This window comes from Uloborus diversus, unplaced genomic scaffold (genome assembly GCF_026930045.1).
Source record: "Uloborus diversus isolate 005 unplaced genomic scaffold, Udiv.v.3.1 scaffold_13, whole genome shotgun sequence".
Classification (NCBI taxonomy): domain Eukaryota; kingdom Metazoa; phylum Arthropoda; class Arachnida; order Araneae; family Uloboridae; genus Uloborus; species Uloborus diversus.
This window is the reverse complement of record NW_026557987.1, coordinates 7,398,935-7,422,434: the sequence shown is the minus strand read 5'-3', so window position 1 is coordinate 7,422,434 and position 23,500 is coordinate 7,398,935. Positions and strand designations below refer to the sequence as shown.

The window sequence follows — 23,500 nt, the reverse complement described above, 5'->3', positions numbered from 1 at the left end:
TTCTTAAAATGAAACATTTTTTTATATAACAATACTGTTTGCTCAAATGAACAATTTTAACGTTTTATTCTAAAAAATTAGTATAGTTTTGAATACTATTTTTGAAAGCTTAATGTAAAGGCAACAATAGCATTAAAAGGAAGCTTGATAAAAATATTTCAGTGACTGAAATTCAACCACTGATGAATTTTCTCATTGATCATTCTCATTCATCATTCTGATTTCACTTCATTCTGGACTAAGTCACCATTTAAAAAACTTTTTATTTCTAAATCAGTAAAATGAAAACAAGTAAAAGATTATCTAACTGATTCTATGCATAGTTCTTATTTAGCTCTTTTTAAAAAATAGATGCAGTGTGGCAGATTCTCAAGATTTCACACTACATAAACATTTACTGAATTTTAAGCAACTAAGTGTTCTCCTTGAGCTACTGAACGTTGATTTTAGTTTGCTCGCGGATAATTTCCACACTTTTAGCTACAAAAAAAATAAGTAAACAAATAACGAATGATAGTGATAGTAAAAATACTTTAGACGGCACTCAGCAGTTGGCACAAACGTGTCTTGAGAAGACAAAATTATTTCCATAAGAAGAAGCAAGTAATGCTGGAAAAAAATCTTAGTTTAAAAAAAAAATCTTTAATTTAAAATTTAACAGATGCAGATTATTGGTTAGCAAACGACGTTCCCTTCTCTTTCTTTTTTTCTAGTCAGTTTGAAAATAAGAGCTTTTAAAATAATACCTCCTTAACTCTCCTCCCCCTCAAAAAAATTAGGTTAAATAAATTGGTTGAAGTTTTATGGGAAATGAATGTTCTAAAAACTTTTTCTAACATTACTATTACCGTACATACTCGCGTATAAGTCGGGAAATCTATCACAAAAAATGAGGTTTAAAGTGAGGGGGCGACTTATACGTGGAGCAGAATTTCCGAAAATTTTCCTCGATTTTTTTTCTTTAAAAAAAACAATTGAAAACATGAACATTTTCCTGGTTTTAGTCCTTTCCTTTTAAGCAGATGCTAAGGAAGTAAAAACTTAAACATTCTGCTATGATTTTACATGACCGGACTCTGAAATAAAGGCTAAATAATTACAGTAAACGGCCGACTACACTAAAAATGCTGGAGTCGCCGTATTCGCAAATTTTCCCGGTAGAAGCGAATTATTGCTTATTTTTTAAAAATAATGTTATTACATTATTATGGCTACAGCATGAAATTTTATTGATATAAAATCAAAATAAAAGCAGCAACTTTAAAAAAAATCGTAACAGCCAAATCGAACCATTTACGAAAATCCCGATCGCAAAAATGAACCCTTTTAGAGCAAAAGAGTAAAATCGGACCTTTTTTTACATAAAAGTTTTCAATACATCTCATTTTCCTCCTTTTAATGACGTTTAAATTCAAAATTAGAGGGAAAACACTCTTTTTTTTTTGAAAAGTAGGGACTCAACTTATACACGGGTTTTCAATTTTTTCCCGATTTTTCTCCTAAAAGTAGGGGGTCAACTTATATGCGAGTATATACGGTTCTACCAAAGATAGTCCAAAATTACGCCTTTATTCTATTTTTGAAATATTTTGGAGGGAGATCCCTCACTGCGCTTTACCTCTTAATGTCTCCAAAGGTAACCTGAAATTGCATTTTTAACTTTCGAAAGCCTTTCAGGGAGAGTCCCCAAACTCTTCGTTTCCAAAGATGCCCTAAAATTGACTTTGGTTGTGAAAGGAAAGTTCTTTCCTCTTTCATTACCAAATGTGTCCCGAATTGTGCTTCAGTGTCAAAATGTTCTCTTGAGAAAGATCCCTCAAGTCTTCCTAAATCCTCTATTTTCACCAAAGATAGCCTAAAATTAACATCATGTAAAAAGGTCCAAAGAAAACCCAAACCTGCCCTCTTCCCTATCTATCCCAAGAATTACGATATTTTTCATCCGTTTTTAAAATGTCTGCCAGGCTGTTCCCTCCTCCATACACACAGCTTCTCCTTCTCCCAATACACCAAAGATTGATTAAAAGAGTGTTTTTACAATTTCAATTTTGAAAAGTTTCTCGGGGATTTCCACTGATGCCCCCTACTTCCGTTCTTCCTCCAGCATGACCAGTTATTTTAAAACTGGTGTTTTTTTAAAGCGACTGGTGATTTTTAGTAGCCATTTTGCTTCAAAGCAATAAGTTGCACTTAAAGAATTTTTCAGTATTAAACTTATCTAAGTTTTTATGAATTCTCCCCGTTTCTGTGTTTGAAAATTAATAAAAAAGATAAACTTGATAAAGAGAATCTTAAAAAAAGAGGAATAGGGCGACAGTGTGAAGTTGTTGCCCCTCCAAAAAATACAATAAAAAAAAAGTGCAGGAGTGGGGAGGGCTAAGCCTGGTTTTATTGGCCCTCCAAAATAAAAACATATGCAGGCTTCCCTCGTATAACACGGCTTTTGTACAACACGGTTTCGATGTTACATGGTACCAAATTTGCAATTATTATAACACGGTTTTGATATGACACGGTATGAAACTTGAATTTAACACTGCATGGTTTTGATGCAGCACAAGTGTTATGTTTATAAAAGATGGAATTTCATTTTTGTTTAATACATTCTATTAATGTTTGCTAATAACTGTAATACTTTACTTTGTTTTAATAAAACTTGGTTTCAATACAACACGGTACACACCACTTGATTTACATTATTTTTAAGTCTCATATAACACGGTTTTGATATAACACAATACATCTTAACCTAACTTTTCTCATGCATATACATAATTGGTTAAAAATGAGAAAAATGTTATTTTTAAAAGTCTCGTATAGCACGGTTTGGATATTATACAGAACGAATGAACCGTGTTATATGTGGGACGCCTGTATATGTGCGGCACTGAAATGTGTCGTGAGAGTGATGGTCTCTCTCCCCCTACAGATGTGTGGTCTAAGCTGTCTGACTCCAAGCGCAAGCTGTCCCGCACGGAGCTCTCTTCGGAGGTCATGGGGACCTCCGCCGGACATTCGGACCTCTATCGGACGGAGCCCCTTTCGGAGCTGGGCATCACAGTCCCGCCCCAAGATGCCAACTACACTGTAAGCCAGTCTCTTTTTCCTGTTCGTTTAGAAGAAATAGCTACTCGTTGAAAATACTTTACTTTTATATGCATAAACTATGCGAATATATACTGAAAAAGGCACCTCTTCTACTACAAAATTTCTTTTTAAATGTGCCCTCTATTGTGCGATGAGGTTTTATCAATGAAGTTATCGTACCGATGACTCATTTAATGAGTGCACTTTTTAGTTGCAGAGTGTAACTGGAGTCCTTTTCAGAAAACAATACCTGTATTTGAAATTATGAATTTATTTCCTCCTTGGTGATATTATACAGTGGTATCCTTGGCGAGCTATTTACATATGAAATATGATATTGCAACATAAGTTCTCTCGAAACATAGATAGTTTAGTGAAACATGCAAAACCATTATTTGTAAATTTGCATTATGACAAATGAGGAGTCATTAAGTAATCGAGGTTTCAGTAATTTGAACTTAAGGTTTGCATATAAAGTTTACAGTTATAAAATGCCTAATCGAGAGCATGACGGCAAGTAGCCGACTCGGCTGACTATGAAACTAAAATACGGCGCCTTAAAAGAGAGAGAGAGCAACAGAAGCAACATATATAGTCAGCCAGAGTCATTTGCATGTATTTCAAGACATGCATGTGCAGGGTTGGCAAAAGCCCGGGTTTTTTTTAAAAAGCCCATGGACCCAGGGTTTTTTGGGTTTTTTTAAATAAAACCCAAAAAAAACCCAACTAAAGCTGGGTTTTTTTAAAAGAAATGTGTTTTTTTTTTGTCTTTTTTTAGGGGAAAGGTGGGGTACTCGTAGCATATTGTAGCATAAGTATATGGACAAAGCACAAAAATTGTCTTGATAAAAAAAGCGGGAAAATTCAGCGTTTTCTGAAGAAGGGTATAAAAGACGACAAAATTCAAGAATGGTGAAGTTTCAGATTTTTTTAGTTTCCATGATTACCAACAGTTAAGGCAAAGTTACTTCTTGAGTGATAAAATCTATTGTTTATTTGTTCGTTTTTTGTTGCGACATTTTTTTTTTTTTGTATTTTACTTTATTGTATTTCATTTTGTTATGCAAAACTACTGTAGAACCTCAAGTAGTTTAAATCCCTTTTTACTGAATTCCAGCTTAATCAAGACATTTCTTTAAATTTTATGTTGCCTGTTTTTTTATTTCTGTGTACAGAGTAAGAAATATTAAACTTTTTCGTAAGATAATGAAAATACTGTACATCCTATTCCGTTTTCCGTCCGACCATTTGTAAAACCTGTTAATTTCTAAAAAATATACCTTGTTTATTCGAGTTTTGTGACGTGTTGATTTGCAGAAAATAATTCACATGAGAGCCTTTTAGCTAAAGTAGTATCCTTTGTACAATCTGCAAATACCGAGAAAATCTGACGTGACAGGACTTAGTCAAGATAATTTGAGTTCCTTATTGACCAGTTGAAGGAAAAAGTTAAATATATTTATTTAAAATCTTTGAAGCATTTTTTAATGCCCTTAAGAGTTAAGAAATACTATTAAAGTTCAAAATTCATTTTTTATGTCCATTGCCTATTGTGAAGAAGAAATAAAAAAGAAGTTTAAATTGTAAAAGTATTTAAATTAATTATTTTTTTTAAAAAAGTTCTCAGAAAATTTTAAAAAACCCAAAAGTGGGCTAAATAATGGGTTTTTTTAAATGGTTTTTTTCAAAAAAACCCATTGGGTCCAACCCAATTGGGTCCAATCCGGCCAACCCTATGCATGTGAGATGCGCATTTCCTGATGTTAGGACGGCGGCCAATCAAATGGAAAAGGAACTTCGTCATTTCATGACATAAGGCACGCACGTATCTAAGATCGGGAAATACGTTACATACATAGAAATTAGCATTTGTGACTTTGCAAGATAAAAGAAAGTAGGGATTTAATTAAAGCCAAATATATCAAAATAAACGTGAATTATTGATAATATTATTTGGAGTTCCCAACACCCTCTTCGTTCGGTCCGGGGGGAAACACTTTAAATAACAAAACAGATTTGTTTTCGGATGCAAGTGAAAATATACCCCTTTACAGTAGAGTCAGAAGCATGATGCTCTTCGAGTGCCACTAATGATTGTGAAACATGACCAACATAATAATAAAGAGGACGGTTAAAAATACCCATTCAAATAAGGACAATGTTCCCTTAAACAGTGCTTCCGTAACTTTATGGCCTGCGGACTTGTATTCAGTGCAGACCCCTGTCGTTAAAGTGTTCAGATGTTTGTAGTTTCTCACCCATCAAAGAGGAACATCACTATTTAAAAACAGCATTAGGCACGTAGTTTACATTGCTTAACTTTACTCGCAAATTCTGGAGTACAAAAATCAAATGGAACGGGCAGATTGTTTGTAACGCGGGAATAAAAATTCAAAATTGAACTACTCAAATGATTGAGATGAGTGAGATTGTTATAGCTGGTCCAATTTTAATGTGTTGGGAGTAATTTTTGATGGCAAATGTATTTTCTCAAACTCGAAGAATCTACGCGACTTCGGTATTTAGCTTCAGTAGCCACATGGGTCGAAACTACAGATTTTGATTGGTAGGTTGTGGCAAATGACCACAAATGACGTGCTTTGCTTTTGCAACGAGTGGTGGATTATTTTTGTTTTCCATACGGGAAATAAAAATGAGGGTGAATATCCAGGAAGGTAATTTCAAGGTACAGTCTGGAGCTATGTCTATCAAGCATTCATATTCACTCGATGACAGACTCAGGGCCTGATTAATGCATGATCCGCGGACCTGGGCACTAAAACAGCCTAAATTAACTTACTTCCTTTTTTTTCTGTTCCAGTGAACGTTCCTTTCCAGCTTTGAAAAGAATCAAAAATCTTTTTAGGAGCTGCGTTTCTCCGGATAATTTACGGGCGTTTTCCTTATTGACCATTGAAAATTCTGTGACATCAAAATTAGATTTCGATGATGTGATCGACACATTTGCCTCTGTTAAAGCCAGCAAGAAGCCTTTTTAAAGTTTGATGTCTTAATTAGTTTTTTTTTTTTTTTTTTTTTTTTTACAGTTTTAAATTGTTTTTTAACTCATTTTTACCTTGAGGTAAAGCAATTTTAACTATGATTAGTATAGTCACTATCAAGTGTTTGGCATTCAAATCCCAGGTTTCTGTAGTAATGTCTTGGTTTTTAGTATATTAGGTTTCTAGTATAAAACATTGACTTCAAAATTGTGCTGATTTTCCTATGGGGGGGGGGGAGGGGCACCAACTTCTTCTCAGGACCTGGGCACCAGTTTGTCTTGATCAGGCCCTGGAGAGACTGCGTGGTTTTGCCAGAGCAGGTGATGGCTCGATCACCCATGCATAATATTGGAACATCGTATCTCGAAATGCCGAGATGTATTGAACGTTCAGAACGAAATGGCGTTTTGCCCACCTTCTCAAACACAAAGTTCAGTTTAGTGCAGGATGGATTGGTGAGCAGATTCCCCTGCTTGTAAATGAGACCACTTTGACTTTGGTGCGAAATTGTCTTGGTGTCCCTCTTTGTCACCCATTTTGCTCGTATGCTCTTGCTTTCGTTATTCTTAAATGTTAGGAACTGCAATCATGAGCCGCCTTTTAAAAGCAGTCGAGTAGAATTGCGGGATATCATGTGACAAAGATGGATCCACTCCTGGGCGTGGGCGCCCATATTCAAAATTTTAAGGAAGGCTCAGACATTTTCCCCATGGTTCAGCAAGAGATTTTCCACATAGAACCCAATTTCACCCACAGAAAAACAGAGTTGATGCCCACTCATGGCGCCATCTACCGGGATTTACAGCGAGACAAGCAATGAGAAAATTGATACATATATATTTATGATGACAATAGAGGGTTGTTTAAATGGCAAGACCAATTATGTCTGAATATATTATACAACACAGATTCCCCTGCTTGTAAATGAGACCACTTTGACTTTGGTGCGAAATTGTCTGGGTGTCCTTCTTCGTCACTCGTTTCGCTCGTATGCTCCTGCTTTCGTTATTCTTAAATGTTAAGAACTGCAGTCCACCTTTCAAAAGCAGTTGAGTAGAATTGCGGGATATCGTGTGACAAAGATGGATTCACTCCTGGGCATGGGCGCCCATATTCAAAATTTTAAGGAAGGCTCAGACATTTTTCCCCCATGGTTCAGCAAGATATTTTCCCCATAGAAACCAATTTCAGTAGATTAGAGTTAGTAAAACTTAACAATTTTAATAACTTATTCATTAATGGCTGGAGAAGAAATGTTTTTACATTTTTGCAAAGTTAAACTTGTCTACAACGATACTGTTGAGACCTAAAAATATATTGTTTTAGACAGGTTATTGTTATAGACAGTTCGATTATTCATGCTGACATTTTGCTGAGACCAAGGAAAATATCGTTATACACGGGTTTCACAGCAAGAAGGTTCTAATTTCTACGGGGGGGGGGGACTTGAGTCCCCCTTGCCCCCCTATATGGGCGCCCTTGCTCGTGGGCAATAGACAATGATGCTCAAAGCAGTGCAAGATTGCCGCCCTGGCTTTGAAAAATCAATGTTTTCACACATAAGTGAACATGGTTTTGATTGTTTTCCAATAAAATTTTTGCACCGAGTATGCACCCCTTTTCTCCACTCATGGACCTAGCTTGAAAGGCTTTGAAGGCGAAAATTCTGGTTTTCTAAAACATCATTTAACTTTTGTAACATTCTTTAATTTTTTTTTTTTTTTTCAAAGTTTGTCGTGGACCTTCCTTTGAGGGTCGTCGGACCCTAAAAGTACTGAATACGATGAGAATGATGGACCAAAAAATCCTCATCCATATCGGGAGGGAAGAAAGTTGGAATTTAGTAGGAACATGTAGACAATGATGGGGGGGGGGGGACCTTTATACCTAAAAAAGTGCTTTAGCTTTTCTTTCTTTTTTTTTGCCAAGGTAAGCAGCTTAGTGAGGTACCTATGATGCAGGGTTGGCAAGGTTTCGGACACTACGGTAAAAACCCTGGTTTTTACCCTCCTGTCCACAACCCTCGTGTCAAACTGTCCGAAAGTGTCCAAAACTATATTTTTAGACAAAATTGTATTTTGTGAGAAAACATTAAAAACAGAACAAAATGTATCAAAGTAATGTTTTGTATTGAACATTTATTCAATGAGAACATTCAACTTATTTATGCAGCTGATTTTATTTTAGTTACATAGAAGTTGAATTCTTGATTAAAATTTTAGTATAACTTTGATATACACCCCCCAAAAATTACGCGCCAAATCTGGCATTCCCTACGGACTTTTTAGGGTTGCTGTTCCTTATTTTGTTGTTGCCAATTTAGGTTTTTTCAGCTTTTAGGTTTTTGCTGTGGCCAAATTTAGTATTTTCATGTATTTTGTACCATTTTTTGAGTTTTTTTTAAAAGTTTTGTGGCAACAATTTTTGTGGCAACAAAGTTTTGTATCAACAAAAACCAAAAAAGTCACCGAATTTCCGATTTGGGGGGGGGGGCATATCAAAGTAGTTCCAAAATTTCAACTTGTATGCAACTTGCATGAGTTTATTTTATTTTTTATTTTTTGATAATAGAGTAACCAAATTTCCCTATGTTTATGCATGTGTGCAAATGAAAGCAGGGATGGCAAGGTTTTTACCATCCTGTTCGAAACTCCGGTGTCCGAAAGTGTCCGAAACTATTTTTTGAGAAACTATATTTTGTGAGAAAATATCAAAAACAGAACAAATTGTTTCAAAATTATTTTTTTTATTGCTATTTAATATATTTATTCAATGTGACCATTCAAGTATAAATATATATGTAACTAATTTATGCAGCTGATTTTAACTAGTTAGTAGAAATTAAATTCTTCATTAAAAATTTCAATTTGTATTAGAGACGTAACAAGTACTCGGTAACAGGGGCGTAGCTAAGGGGGGGGTTTTGGGGACAAACCCCCCCCCCCCGAAAAGTTAGTCTCAAAAAAAAAAGAGAAAAAGAAGAGAGAAGAGAAAGAAAAAAAAAAGAAGAAAAGGAAAAAATTCCAAGCAATTATACATATATATCCATTTATATATATATATATATATATATATATATATATATATATATATATATATATATATATATATATATATATATATATACATATATATATATATAAAAGAAGTAACCCCCCCGAAAGTCGGGTCTAGCTACGCCACTGCTCGGTAACTACTCGGTACTCGGCCTACTTGGCCAATTTGCTGAGTACTCGGTACTCGGCCAAATTTTGATCAGATACTCGGCCAATACCAAGTTGTTGCAAAAAAGATTGAATAATTGTCCAAGACAGATATTAAAATTTATAAAAAAGCGGAATCACATATAATATTCTGCAATTATTTACAAGTCAAATTTAAATTTTGAGAATAATGAAGTTTGTAATGCTTCAATGGAATAAAACTTGATTTTAATGTCCCCAAAGTTAATAAAACTTATTTATTAAAAATTATGCAAAAAAGGTAAGTATAGAAAATATGGAATTTTTATATTAAAAATTGATTTTTGCTACAAACAAAAATTAGTTATAAGAAATATAAAAATACCTTTGCTTGAACAATAAAAGGAAATAAAACAACGTTAAAAGCACAGTGCAGGAACACTGCAGACACGTATTTAGTGTTACAAGGAATTTCTTTTTCAATGCACAAAATGGGAGCTCGTGTATTTAAAGGCATCCGACAAAAGTCCGATTTTTTTGTCGAATGTCTCTGCATTCTCTAGCTCACATTTTATGCACTGAAAAAGACGTTCCTTGTAACGCAGAAACACGTGTCACATTTGTTTTATTTGCTTTCAAAAAATTATTTATGTTTGGCGGACTGGAACTATAATAGATTGGTATAATTTGTTTTAATTGCAACTTGATTGATCAAACCTTTTATTTATTTATTTTTAATTAAAAAAAAATTTTTTTGGTAAAATTTTTGACACAAACAAAATTGTATATATAATGCGCAATTAAATTTCAGTAGGAATTTAGTTTTAAAAACTATTATATGGACAAGGAGGTCTATACTACTATTCTAAAGAGTTCAAAATTCATCACATGTGTGTTGGTGGTTCTTCTTAAAACATAATTGGTACTTGGTAACTCGGCCGAGTAGTGAAAGGCCGAGTACTTGGTATTTGGCTACTTGGCCAAAGTGCTACTCCGTACGTCTCTAATTTGTATGCAACAGTTTATTTTCATTAACCAAATTTTTCGACATTTATGCACGTGTGCAATAGAAAGCGTTCAAAACACGGTGCAATAATTGACTGAAATGTGAACGAGTGGTCTTTTTTCTTTCAGCTGGAGGAGGATTTCCACACGTACTACAACTCCACCTTCTATTCGGACAAGGACAAGGCTTCGGCCTTCTGGGTGGACCTAGACTCTCTGCCCAGACACCAGGTCATCACACACGAGATGCTGTCAGACTCACACAGGCAAGCCACGGTGAGCATTTGCCCTGGTTTCTTTCCTTCGTACTTTTAACTTTTGAGTGAAATCAATGGGTTTTTTTCCTCCAAAGCATATTTTTCTTCATTAAGGCGTTTCGATTTGCTTTATTGTGAGAATAGAAAATGAAAGGATCAATGCAGTATAAATACAAATACAGTAGAAGACCGTTATAACGCACACCTCGGGACCAGAGCTTTTTGCCTTATACAGGTTTTTGCATTATATAGATCATTTCACAAATTTTAAAACTAATTAATAGTCAGAATATATCTATATATTAGCACTTCAGAATCATTTTTATCTGCAATATTATTAAAGCACCAATATTACAATGAGTTATTCACAAATAAATATGTTTCACAATCAAGATCCTGTAGTTCTGCTAGCTTCATGGTTTGCGTAACAGCTGCATTTTCAAGAGCCATCTGGTGTTTTCTATTTGCTATGAGTACTCATTTTCAATTTAAAAGCTTTGAAGTAAGATGGAAAGATGAAAAACTTTCAAAATTTAATTTACCTAACAATTTTTATGTTTGCAAAGCAAAACAGGGGGATTTTTTAAACTTCAAAACCTATTGTTTACATCTGAAAAGTAGTGCGGTTTATAGAGAATTGCGTTATACAGGTCGGCGTTATAACGGTCTTCTACTGTACAATACAAATACAAAAGTGACGACCAGCAACAGGCTCTGGGCCCAGCTAGGCTGGTCCTAGTCCATTTACAATCCCCAGTGAAGATCAAAACTCCCTCTTAAAACTCCCTTGCTCATGACCACCTCTTCCGGTAAGCTGTTCCAAGGTTCCACTACCCCGCTATAATAATAATTTTTCCTGATATCCATGTTAGCCTGAGATTTGAAAAGCTTAAAACAATGACCCCTCATCCTGTTTCCAGTGCTAAACTTCAACCCCGTAACATCTTTCATTTTAATAAATTTAAACAACTGAATCTGTCCCCTCGGTCTCTTCTTTGCTCAAGACTAAATTTTTAGAATATGGAATCATAGTCTGAATGAGAAAGTCCATTTATTGGCCTTGTAGCCTTTGAACCCTCTATATTAAAAAGTAGTTATATTAGAGTTATATGTATATTATAGCAGGGTTGGCAAAAAACCCAGGTTTTTTTTTAAAAAAACCATGGACCCAGGGTTTTTTGGGTTTTTTAAATAAAAACCAAAAAAACCCAACTGAAGCTGGGTTTTTTAAAAGAAATGTGGGTTTTTTTGTCTTTTTTTAGGGGAAAAGTGGGGTACTCGTAGCATATTGTAGCATAAGTATATGGACAAAGCACAAAAAATGTCTTGATAAAAAAAGCTGGAAAATTCAGCGTTTTCTGAAGAAAGGTATAAAAGACGACAAAATTCAAGAATGGTGAAGTTTCAGATTTTTTTAGTTTCCATGATTACCAACAGTTAAGGCAAAGTTACTTCTCGAGTGATGAAATCTCTTGCTTGTTTTTAATTACTACATTTATTTTTTGAATTTTACTTTATTGTATTTCATTTTGTTATGCAAAACTACTGTAGAACCTCAAGTAGTTTAAATACCTTTTTACTGAATTCCAGCTTAATCAAGACATTTCCTTGAATTTTATGTTGCTTGTTTTTCTACTTCTGTGTACAGAGTAAGAAATATTAAACTTTTTCATAAGATAATAAAAAAAAATACTATAAATCTTATTTCCTTTTCTGTCCGACCGTTAGTAACACCTGTTAATTTCTAAAAAATATACCTTGTTTATTCAAGATTTGTGACGTGTTGGTTTGCAGAAAATAATTCAAATGAAAGCCTTTTAGCTAGAGTAGTTTCCTCTGTACAATCTACAAATATTGAGAAAATCAGACGTGACAGGACTTAGTCGAGATAATTTGAGTTATTTAATTAAAATCTTTGAAGTATTTTTTTTTAATGCCATTAAGAGTTAAGAAATACTACTAAAGTTCAAATTTCATTTTTTATGTCCATTGTCTGTGGTGAAGAACAAATAAAAAAGAAGTTTAAATTGTGAAAGTATTTAAAGCTCCTCAGAAAATAAAAAAACCCCTAAAAGTGGGCTAAATAATGGGTTTTTTTAAATTGGTTTTTTCAAAAAAAAAAACCCATTGGGTCCAATCCGGCCAACCCTGTATTATAGTAGTATATTAAAGTTACATGTTCATGAGTAAAATGCCATTTTTAAACATTCTGTGTGCAAATTGTACAGGATTCGTACGCTCCTTCAAAACTCCTCTAATAATCCTTTATTTAGGATTTTTTTTTTTTGAAGGGTCCTTCAAACTCTTTCATTTCGGTTTTAACTCCTTTTTTAGAGTTCCAGACTACCCAATCTTCCTCTATGACAGTAACTTAAAATACTTTGATTGACAACTTAACTTTGTCGCAAGGGAGGTTGTATAAGGGCGATTTTAATGTGGTAATTTCTTATAATTTTTTTTCCATAGAGACGTGATTTACAAATTGATCATAGTTAAGTCATAAAAGATGAAGGTGAAAATATTATCAGATGACTAAGACATTTCATAAGTGAAGTAAAATGTGCTTAAATCGTGGTTGGCTATTTTTTCAAGTTTTTTTTATGATCATTGCTTTTCCCTTCACCACACTCTCAGCAGCAAAAGTCAGGTTGTCTAATTATTATTTAAATATTTAAAAACACGTAAGTAGATGTGCTGTATTAAGTGATGTCATGCCTTGAGGAGGGGACAGGTTCATGAAATTGTGACAAGGGGGACAAAATTGTGGCATCACAGTTATTGTCGCAGGTTAAAAAACTGTTTTTTCTAGTTGTATGCTTCTGTTTTTCTCCTTTACTTTTTTTCATTTTTTTTTTATTTTATTCATTTTGAGCGGAGAGAGATTTTTAACTTAATCGAGCAAACATTTCTGAGGACCCACAGTGTTTCGATTAGTACAAGCTAGGTGGACAAAATTCATGTTCAAAATTCTAAACTTTGGTATTGGGATAATGCAAACAATAACCCAAAACATGATACTTTTAGTTATTTGTTGATGTCTAACTATCTTCTGTCACGTGAGTAATAAGGTTCAAAGGTAGGTATCCGTTTGTAAGTAAATCAGTTGAGTTCCAGACATCATTTCAGCGCACAAAATTAAAGTGTTCCTCATTTCATATGATTTTATTGTTCAAGATGGATATTATTTATACTGGTAAGTGCTTTTTTTTCTTAATTTAATTAATCTACTTGATAGTTAAAGAATGTTAAAAAAATTTTAAAAGATGAACGAAGGATTTTTTTTTGTTTCAAAATTTTCAAGTGATGATAATGACTTGTACCCATTTGTACCTGGACTAAATTTTCTGTATATAGTAGCTACAGCTTTGCCACTAATAATACGACGTCTTATAGTCAGCACACTGGAGTACAACATATTTTTTTACCCAAAGCTTTGGGTGCTTCAATCAATCTTCAAAGAAATCCCTACTCAAAATAAAAATACTCCAGAGAAAAAAAAACATGTTGCACTCGAGTGTGCTGACTATAATACGCCTTATTAATAATGATAAAAGTGCAGCTAATATTTACAGAAAATTTAGCCCGGGTACAGATGGGTAAAATCATTACCATCACTCGAAAGGTTTTAAACGAGCAAAAACACCTACTTTTATCTTAATTTTTTAAAAATATTGTTTAATTCAGGATCAGTACGGGTCATGGAAATCCTGGAAAGTCATGGGAAAAAAAAAATTCAGACCTGGAAAAGTCATGGAAAATTAATATTTTCATTATAAGTCATGGAAATTTATTTTGTCATGAAAAAATGTCTTGGGCAGTAAAAAAGTAACAATAGTTAAAAGAGAACTAGAAAGTGGTATTGAGTGATTTAGTAATATTGCATATAAATTGATCGATCTCAAAAACAAATCCAAGTTTTGGAGTCCAATTTCATCTGCTTCTGTAACAGTCGCTCACCTTTTTTTGCAATGTGATTTTACTGCTGGGACGTCACTCATTTTGAATTCACCATTATTTTCACCACTGCTTATATTTTGTATTCTGTAGCAGTGGACTTGCACATTCTTGATTTTGCCACCCCCCCTCAAAAAGTGCAATTCAATTGCATCCGAGTTCGTTTCATCTACTGGTAAAAAAGTCATTATTAAATTTACCAGCGTTTATCTTAATACAGTGCAGAACCTTTTATCCGGGAACCAAAAAACCGGGAAACCAGAAAACCGTCAACCTTTTACCGATTTTCCCGCCATTTTTAAAAAATGCGCATTTTCGGCAATTTTTGAAAAACTAAGCATTTTTTTGAAATACCTAAAATAATATGAATGCTTTCTTAATAAATACCATATTACTCATCTATGATTCGGGAAAATGTTTTCAAAAACGAACTTCAGAGGGTTATCCTTAACGCGGGGCAAAATTTCCGAAATATTTTCTTGAATTAAAAAGTACACTCGTAAGTCTCAAATTTTCTTGTTTTATTCCAACTGAATGCTAAAGAAATGAATATTGTCACATTCTAAAGCAATATTTTATTGAATAGTCTCTAATTAAAGCCATTTGGAGCGTAAGTCACGTTGGAAAAGCGCGGGAAACACCGATTTTCAATATGTATTACTATTTATTATAGTTATTTAAGTTTCATAAACAAATGCCCATTAGCGCTTTTTAGCGATCCAGAAAACCGGGAAATTCAGATATCCGGGACAGCGATGGTCTCGAACTTCCCGGATAATTGGTTCTCTACTGTATGTTGAAGGCTTTAGAAATTGAAGACTTTAGTCAGGCAATAGAACATAGAAATAGGGGAGTTCTAATACTCTAAAACAGTAGTGCTCTACAAACAGCTCGCAAAACTGATCCTCATAGCCAACTGAAATATCTGGTTTAGAAAAAGGAATTTACTGAAAAACGAGGCTTTATTTTAATGAACGCATATATTGTCAAGTTACATGGATGATTAGATGCACTATTGACACCAAAAGACAATGTTTTTATGAATTATATTTATTATTGGAAACTTAGTAATGACTTATTCAATTTTTGTCCCATGCATTACTATTTGGCCCTATTTATTAAATATTTGTTAGACATTTAGACATCAGTGTATTGCATTCACTATATTTTTATTTTGCTTGAATTTGTATGATGAAGACAAATAATAGAATAATTCATTAGTTTCTTCAGTGTGAACTGATATTTTACAATTTGATATTTATGATCACAAGTAAGCGCTCCAATGTGGTAGTGGCACTCACGTAACAATTTTTCTAATGCCCATTTCTGGGAATTGTCAGGTTTTACATTAAATAGTACTATTCTCTTCGTGTAACAAGGTCATGAAAAATTTTATGAAGTCCTGAAAAAGTCATGGAAATTTTTTATCCAAATTGAGTATGAACCCTGTTGTCATATAGAGCAATTAAATTAGGGAAAAAAAGCACTTACCCGTATAAATAATATATAATATCCATATTGAACAATTGAATCATGTGAATTTAGGAACGCTTTAATTTTGTGTGACGAAATGATGAATTATGAACTTGACTTTTGCCCAGCTAGCTTGTACTAATCGAAACACTGTGGTACCGGTTAAATTTTTCTGAGGACTGGTGCGGGTCAAAAATTGCTGGTACATACACTATGCTCCCGTCATTCACCATAATGCCGGTCATTTTTCATACGTCGATAGCGGAAATGATTTTTTATGCTTAAGAATGTCAAATGTCTTCAATAGCTTTTGCTTTGCTTCAATTACTTTAAGTTTTTAATTGGACTCCTTTTATCTCGCACTCTTCCAGACCATCGAGATGTCTTTCGACTTTCCCTTCTACGGGACCCCCGTGAGGAACGTCACCGTGGCAACCGGAGGTGAGTGCACGATACTCGACGAGTCACTACCGAAGATGCGTGAAGCAATGCATTGTCGAGGTGGTTATGGAGAACGGGATCAAATAGCAATGGCTCGGTTATTTGTACGAGTGGGATATTGTTTCGCATATACAGTAGGCGCCGCTTAGTGTGATCACGGTTAATGTTATCATTCGCCTAATGTTATCAGAATCACAAGTCTTGGAACACTTGTATGTTAACACATGTTAAAAAAGTCGGATATTGTAATCGGCGTCTTCGTTTATTGTTATCACTTTTTCATAAACTTTAAATTTTTTTCACGTGTTTGTTCCTCAATTAACAGAAATACCATAGGCAAACCCTGTGGAGACTAATTTTCTTTGTAGCATTTTGTGGTTTTCACTAGCAGTTCAAAATTTTTTCTAGGAATGAAGCGACAGAAAGTTCGTTCCCCCCCCCCCCCCAGTGACCACAGACCACAGACTCCCCCTAAGAAAACTTTCTTTTGCACCTAAAAAAATTCAGTCGCTGGACATGTTGCGGCAGTGATGTAGGACCTCCATTGTTGCCATTACTTTGTGAACTGTTAAAGAATTATGTCGAGGTTGAAAACAAAGCGAAGTTAAATTAAAATTTAAACAACAAGCAAAACCATGCTGGAAAAGAGAGAAAAGCTGAATGTGCTTTGAAACTGGTTTACGAATGTCAGGGAAAACGATCCTATTTTACTTCTCCTATTACTATGTGATAAAAAATTGCTTAATTTAGCTTTAACTTTTTATAATTCAGATATTTCCATTCTGCTAATTTAATAATTTAAAACTGCGTTCGGTTGAGTCACTGTGATTTTAATTTGAGGCTGCTGAAATAAATGCACCTTAATTGGAAATAAATCATTATTTTGTGTCTCCTGGATTCTTTTCGGTTATTGTTATCGAATTGCATTTGTCCCAAAGTGATCACATTGAGCGGCGCCTACTGTATTTTCATCTTGTTCCCAGAGTTTTAAGCTTTGGCGCTTAATTATGATATCTTCAAACAGAAAGAACCATTTATGCATCGTTACGTGAAATATCGACTTCATGAAAACAGGGCGTGTGCTCGGAAAGTAATGATTCGTAAAATCGTTAATTCTTAATACAAAGAAACTTTTTCGGAATGTTAATGCTTCGTATTACGATACTCGACGGTTCCTTGCCTTTGAATATCTGAACATCAAATGCCGAAGTTAAAACTGACTATGATAAAGTGCAAATAAATGCTAAAAATGTCTCGTTTATGCAGATGGATTGAGCACAATGTCACTTTTTTTGAAATAGCCTCAATATGAGCCTGAATTATCTTAAAGGTTCCAGTCATTTCCATTGCTCACAAAACTGGATTAAAAGTAGTAACTTAATGCTGCATTTTATTTTAATTCTTTATTACATGCATTGCTCGAGTTTTCTGATCCTTTCGCTTGGTGAAATGAATTTCAAATTTAATCAAAGTTGTTGCTTATTTTTTAATACATTTTTAATACACAAAACATGTTACAAGTTTTGTAAAAAATAGTTATTAGTTTTATATTGTTGGTTGTTTAATATCTCTAATGAACGAGGGTCCTTTATCTTCGTTGTGAATAATTTTTAATGTTAAAGAAAAGTTGTTTTAATCAATAAAAATTTTTTTAAATAAAATAAAAATTTAAAATAATTTAAATTAATTATTTAAAAATTATTTCAATTATGATAAATACACATCCTTTTTCTTTTAATCATGCATGAAACTGTGCAATCTTATGCATCCAAACTGTAAGTGTACACATATTAGTGTGTTTTTATACTATACACTTTTGGCCGGCTTCATGGTTGGTAAATCCAGTTTTGGTCAGTCTTAACCGGTTTTTGCCAGTGTCATTGCTAAAATGGGTTTTGTCCAGCCAAAACTACAACCCTGTTAAAAATACTTTTTGAAGCATTAGTTTTTCATTCTATTCATGATGTATATTTTACGTGAATTTAAGATATACTAAAAAAGAACTATACATATAAAATTCACTTCTATAATTTATTAAAAAATGCGATGTGTATTTGTAATGAAATAATGTGTAACATTTTTATTGTATATTGATAGAATGATTAGTAATGTAACTGCAGTGAAACTCCAATTTTACGTTTCTCAAAGGACTGGTTTAAAAAACATAAAATGCAGGAAAATGTAAAATACGGGAAATACACAGAAAGAAAAAATCAAATTAAAAAAAAATAAAGGTAGTTTAGATAATTTTTTTTAAAATCTAAATTTTTCGAAAAGAACATTAATATATATACTATTTTAGATCATTTTAACACATTTAGTTGCTGTTCATAATAGTGGATTTTTTTTTAACCCCCAACACACAAAGGAAGGGGGTTATAAGTTTGATATGTCTGTGTGTTTGTCTGTGGCACTCTAACGCCTAAATGGATGGACCGATTTTGAAAAAAAAAAATTAGTTTGAAAGGAAAATTGATCAAGAGTGTTCTTAGCTAGGTTGCATCTTTGGATGACATTCATTAATTAAGATATTCATTAAAAGCTCTAAAAGATTTTTCCTGATTTTTGCAGCAAAAACATAGCTAACATTTTAAAAATTTAACACCAAAATAAAGAGAATTTTTTTCTGCGTCCGATAGATTGTGTTTGGAACTTCCATGTTTCATAGAAATCGAGTTATAACGTTCTTTTAAAGCAGATTTTGATAACAGCTAAGCCTTTATTCATGCGATGGATCACCGAATTCATTGCTGACCAACAAGGAAATGAAAAGCAATGATTTTAATTTTTATCTGTTGCCAGTTTCTTTAGCCAATAAAATACTTGACATTGATTTTTAATAATACCGTAAGGCTTTTAAAAGGATTTTCAATTTTCCCTCTTGACTCGACAGTTATGACTCAGTCGGGGTTTTTTAAAATTTTTAATTTTCTCGTTGCTTGTTTGTGATTGAGTTCAAAGTAAATGCAGTATCTTTCAGGATCATAGGCGCCCATATGCAAAATTTTAAGGGGGGGGGTCAGATATTTTCCCCTTGGAAAAGGAATTCAGTACAGGTTTAAGTTATCACAATTTGGCATTTTTAATTACATATTCATTAATGGCTGGAGAAGAAATGTTTTCACATTTTTGCGTAGGAAAAATGACTAAAAGTAAGAAAGTCCTAAATTCTGGGGGGAGGGGGGTGCTGAATTTAAATTAAAACCTGATATGTGTAGATAGGGTGACAAAACCGTGGTGATGTAAAATCACCACAGGGGGGGGGGGTGAGGAACTAGTCTCCCAATAGCTTGGGCCTGCTAATGTGGGATTACTGTACATGGGACAATGAACAATTATTTAAAGAATCTTATTTGCTTTGATGTGTTCTAGGGTTCCTGTATACCGGGGACTACCTGCACAACTGGATAGCGGCCACGCAGTATGTGGCGCCCCTCATGGCCAACTTCGACACTGCCTCCTCCCCAGAATCCACCATCAAGTACGTGGACAACGGTGAGTCACTTCCTCTGACCAATCCCGGTGAAGAAAACTCGGTCTTACCGCAATCTGTGAATGGACATCCCGAGTGATACATTTGTGCATGGTCACTCCCGAGTTTGGATGACTTCAATGACCCCGATGAAATTAATATGTCCCAAATTTTCATCAAAACTATTATATAAGTATATCAATATTGTTAAATATCGTAAATAGAGATTCGGCAGAGACCACGTCGGAAATATCCGTACTTTGCGGCCGGACTGACGTCACTCCAAAAATGATGATTTTTAGATTATTACAGCATCATGTATGTTATAAAATCAAAGTAACTTGTCTGTTTTAAATCAGCAGATTGAAGAACCTTTAGTAAAAACCTTTTATTCAACATAGAACACAACTTGGAAGACAAAGCACCAAACACATAGTGAAAAAGCGAGACATGTGGCTGAAAAGCCAACAGTCGTAAATGCAGTTGCATGTGCAGCCAACACCTGATTGGTTCATTGACATCATCCTACATAAATTAGCTTCTAGCCCTCGACCAATCACAAGTTGGCTGCAGTTAAGATACTGAATCACTAATTTTATACAAAGAAATACTTACTCTAATTTTAAATTAATTTTTTTATTTTAATGGATAATTAATGTATTTATTAACATGAAAGAATACTCTACAAAAACAACAAAATTTCCTTTCAAAAAAAGTGATTTCCCTTGGGATAGAATTTCGGGAACAACCTATACGGTAAACCGACGACCGAAGCAAAAACCTTTTTGTGCACGTGTATGCGAATTCAGAACCCACACTAGTGGTTTCTGTTAGAAAAATAGTATATATTTGGTTCTTGAAGACAGTTCCTAAAGCTTTAGAAGGTTTTTAAAAGTTTTAACAACTTCCTTTATTTCTGAATTTTGTGTGTGCCATCTTTTAAGAGTGAATTATCCTGTGGTAGACTTTCTTTTGGAGTTGTTTTGCCCAAACATTTTCATATTTCTGCATGAACTCGAGGTGGGACTAGATAGATAGTCATTTTGGTAATACTTAGAACTTTAACGAAACTTGTTTTGAATTTTTCCTATGAATATTTGGGGTGGGGGGTTCTAGTCATCATTATCTTTGGAATATGTATTGTGATATACACAATTGTTGTTGTTTTTTTCCCCTGTTGACTGTTCAATAATATGTTTTTGACTGTTAAAATGTATCTGTAAAGGGGTCGTTTCCAAAGTATTTTTTTCTGAAAGATCATGCCTAAAAGCATGGGATTTGACCATTTTTTAAATAATTTGACTAAGTTGGATATTTTTAAAAAATTACTTAAATCGGTGTGCTTTCATTCTTTACGCTTCTGCCGATGACGTCACAAATGATGAAATGCCATTCAGTGTTGCCCTTCACAGAGCAATATATTTCATTCTCATCTTTACTCGCGTGTATTGGCAAGAATTGGTTGATAGCAAGCGTAGAGCGCACTATTTAATTTGCTTCTTGATTATCATAACGTGGAAACATGGTAGAATGATGCGCCAAAGATCATCATTTGTGACGTCATCAAGACCACACCTTGTTTGAAAAATCGAAAGTTTTAAAAAATGAATTAAAAAATAACTGTTGGGAAAATGGAAGTATTTTCTGGGTTCATGTTATTTTTTTATTCTATCAATATCGGTGCCAAATTTACTACTTTTGACTGTCCCCCAGATAGATCACTCCACAAAGTTTCAGTTGGGCTTGCTTTCAACCTGCTTTAGTTCCTCGAGCTTCAGGTTCTCATTTAAGCTATAAGAATAACTCCAACGGTTTCAAATGATTAGTCGGAAAATGAGCAAAATTAAAAAAATAGTGTCCAAATTTCAAAAGTCTTAGCCAACGACTCATTTTAAGAACCAATGAACGAACTGTAGTTTTAGGAAGTATAAAATGCAAACACTTGTGCGTAGGTTTTAAAGATGCAACATACACTCATGCACTGTCCGACAGTATTGAACTACAGTCAGACCTCGATATAAGGTCACTCGCTTATAAGGTCACCTCGCATATAAGGTCACTTATCTAAAGTCCCAGCTCATTGAGTAGGAATTCTATGCTAGGTCTTATTGAATATTTGATCAAGTCTTAATACATTAACCGCTTATCACTTCTGTCAGATATCTTTAAATGATTTCAGTGCTTAATAGATTCACTTCTAAGAATTTTCCGCGATATACGATGCTTAGAAAGTGAAAAGTCCAGGGTTGGCAAAAACCCGGGTTTTTAAAAAAGCCTATGGACCCAGGGTTTTTTGGGTTTTTTAAATAAAACCCAAAAAAAACCCAACTAAAGTTGGGTTTTTTAAAAGAAATGTGGGTTTTTTGTCTTTTTTAAGGAAAATGTGGGGTACTTGTAGTATATTGTAGCGTAAGTATATGGACAAAGTGCAAAAATTGTCTTCGGGTAAAAAAAGCTGGAAAACTAGTTAAAGTTCAGCATTTTCTGAATAAAAGTATAAAAGACAAAAAAACCCAAGAATGGTAAAATTTCAGATTTTATAATTTTCATTATTACCAACAGTTAAGGCTAAGTTACTTCTCGAGTGATAAAATCTATTGTTCATTTTTAATTACTACATTTTTTTTTTTTTTGAATTTTAATTTATTGTTTTTCATTTTGTTATGCAAAACTACTGTAGAACCTCAAGTAGTTTAAATCCCTTTTTACTGAATTCCAGCTTAATCAAGACATTTCTTTGAATTTTATATTGCCTGTTTTTCTATTTCTGTGTACAGAGTAAGAAATATTGAAATTTTTCGTAAGATAATGAAAATACTGTACCTGTTCTGTTTTCTGTCGACCGTTTGAAAAATCTGTTTATTTCTAAAAAGTATACCTTGTGTTTATTCGAGATTTGTGACGTGTTGGGTTGCAGAAAATAATTCACATGAAAGCCTTTTAACTAGATTAGTTTCCTCTGTACAATCCACAAATATTGAAAAAATTAGACGTGACAGGACTTGGTCAAGATAATTTGAGTTATTTATTGACCAGTTTAAGAAAAAAAAGTTAAATACATTTAATGAAAATCTTTGAAGTATTTTTTTAATGCCGTTAAGAGTTAAGAAATACTATTAACGTTAAAAATTCATTTTTTATGTTAATTGTCTGTGGTGAAGAAAAAATAAAAAAGTTTAAATTGTGAAAGTATTTAAATTAATAAATTTTTTAAAAAACTTCTCAGAAAATTAAAAAAAAACCCAAGTGGGCTAAATAATGGGTTTTTTAAATGGGTTTTTTCAAAAAAAAAAACCCATTGGGTCCAATTCGGCCAACCCTGGAAAAGTCGTATTCCTATTAATGTAGCATGTAGTGCACCGAATGCAGTAGAAACGGACTACTATGACAATGACACTAAAATATGCAGCAATGTCGAGGGCACTCAGAGTGTATATATTGCACTTTTTTATCAGTTATAAAAAGCCATGGAAAATTTTCAGAAAACAATTTGTGCTTAAATTAAAGAAAACGAACCTATTCCAATATTAATGATAATTTTAAGTCAGATAAGGCACATCAGTTCACTGCTTGGGCATAATTGTAAGAAGCTTTACTCTGCATGAAAGTTCTAAAAAATCATTTTAA

At 33.7% G+C, this 23,500-nt stretch overlaps 1 protein-coding gene across 1 annotated transcript in view; it reads left to right on the top strand.

Annotated features, from left to right (window-relative positions):
* Window positions 1-2,892: 2,892 nt before the first annotated feature.
* Window positions 2,893-23,500, top strand: part of LOC129232653 (plexin domain-containing protein 2-like) — a 69,558-nt gene continuing 48,950 nt past the window's right edge. Inside the window, exons 1-4 of the mRNA XM_054866785.1 lie at window positions 2,893-3,087; window positions 10,406-10,552; window positions 16,332-16,401; window positions 19,774-19,896. Coding sequence (XP_054722760.1) covers window positions 2,893-3,087; window positions 10,406-10,552; window positions 16,332-16,401; window positions 19,774-19,896 — 535 coding nt within the window. The remainder of the gene's footprint in view (window positions 3,088-10,405; window positions 10,553-16,331; window positions 16,402-19,773; window positions 19,897-23,500) is intronic.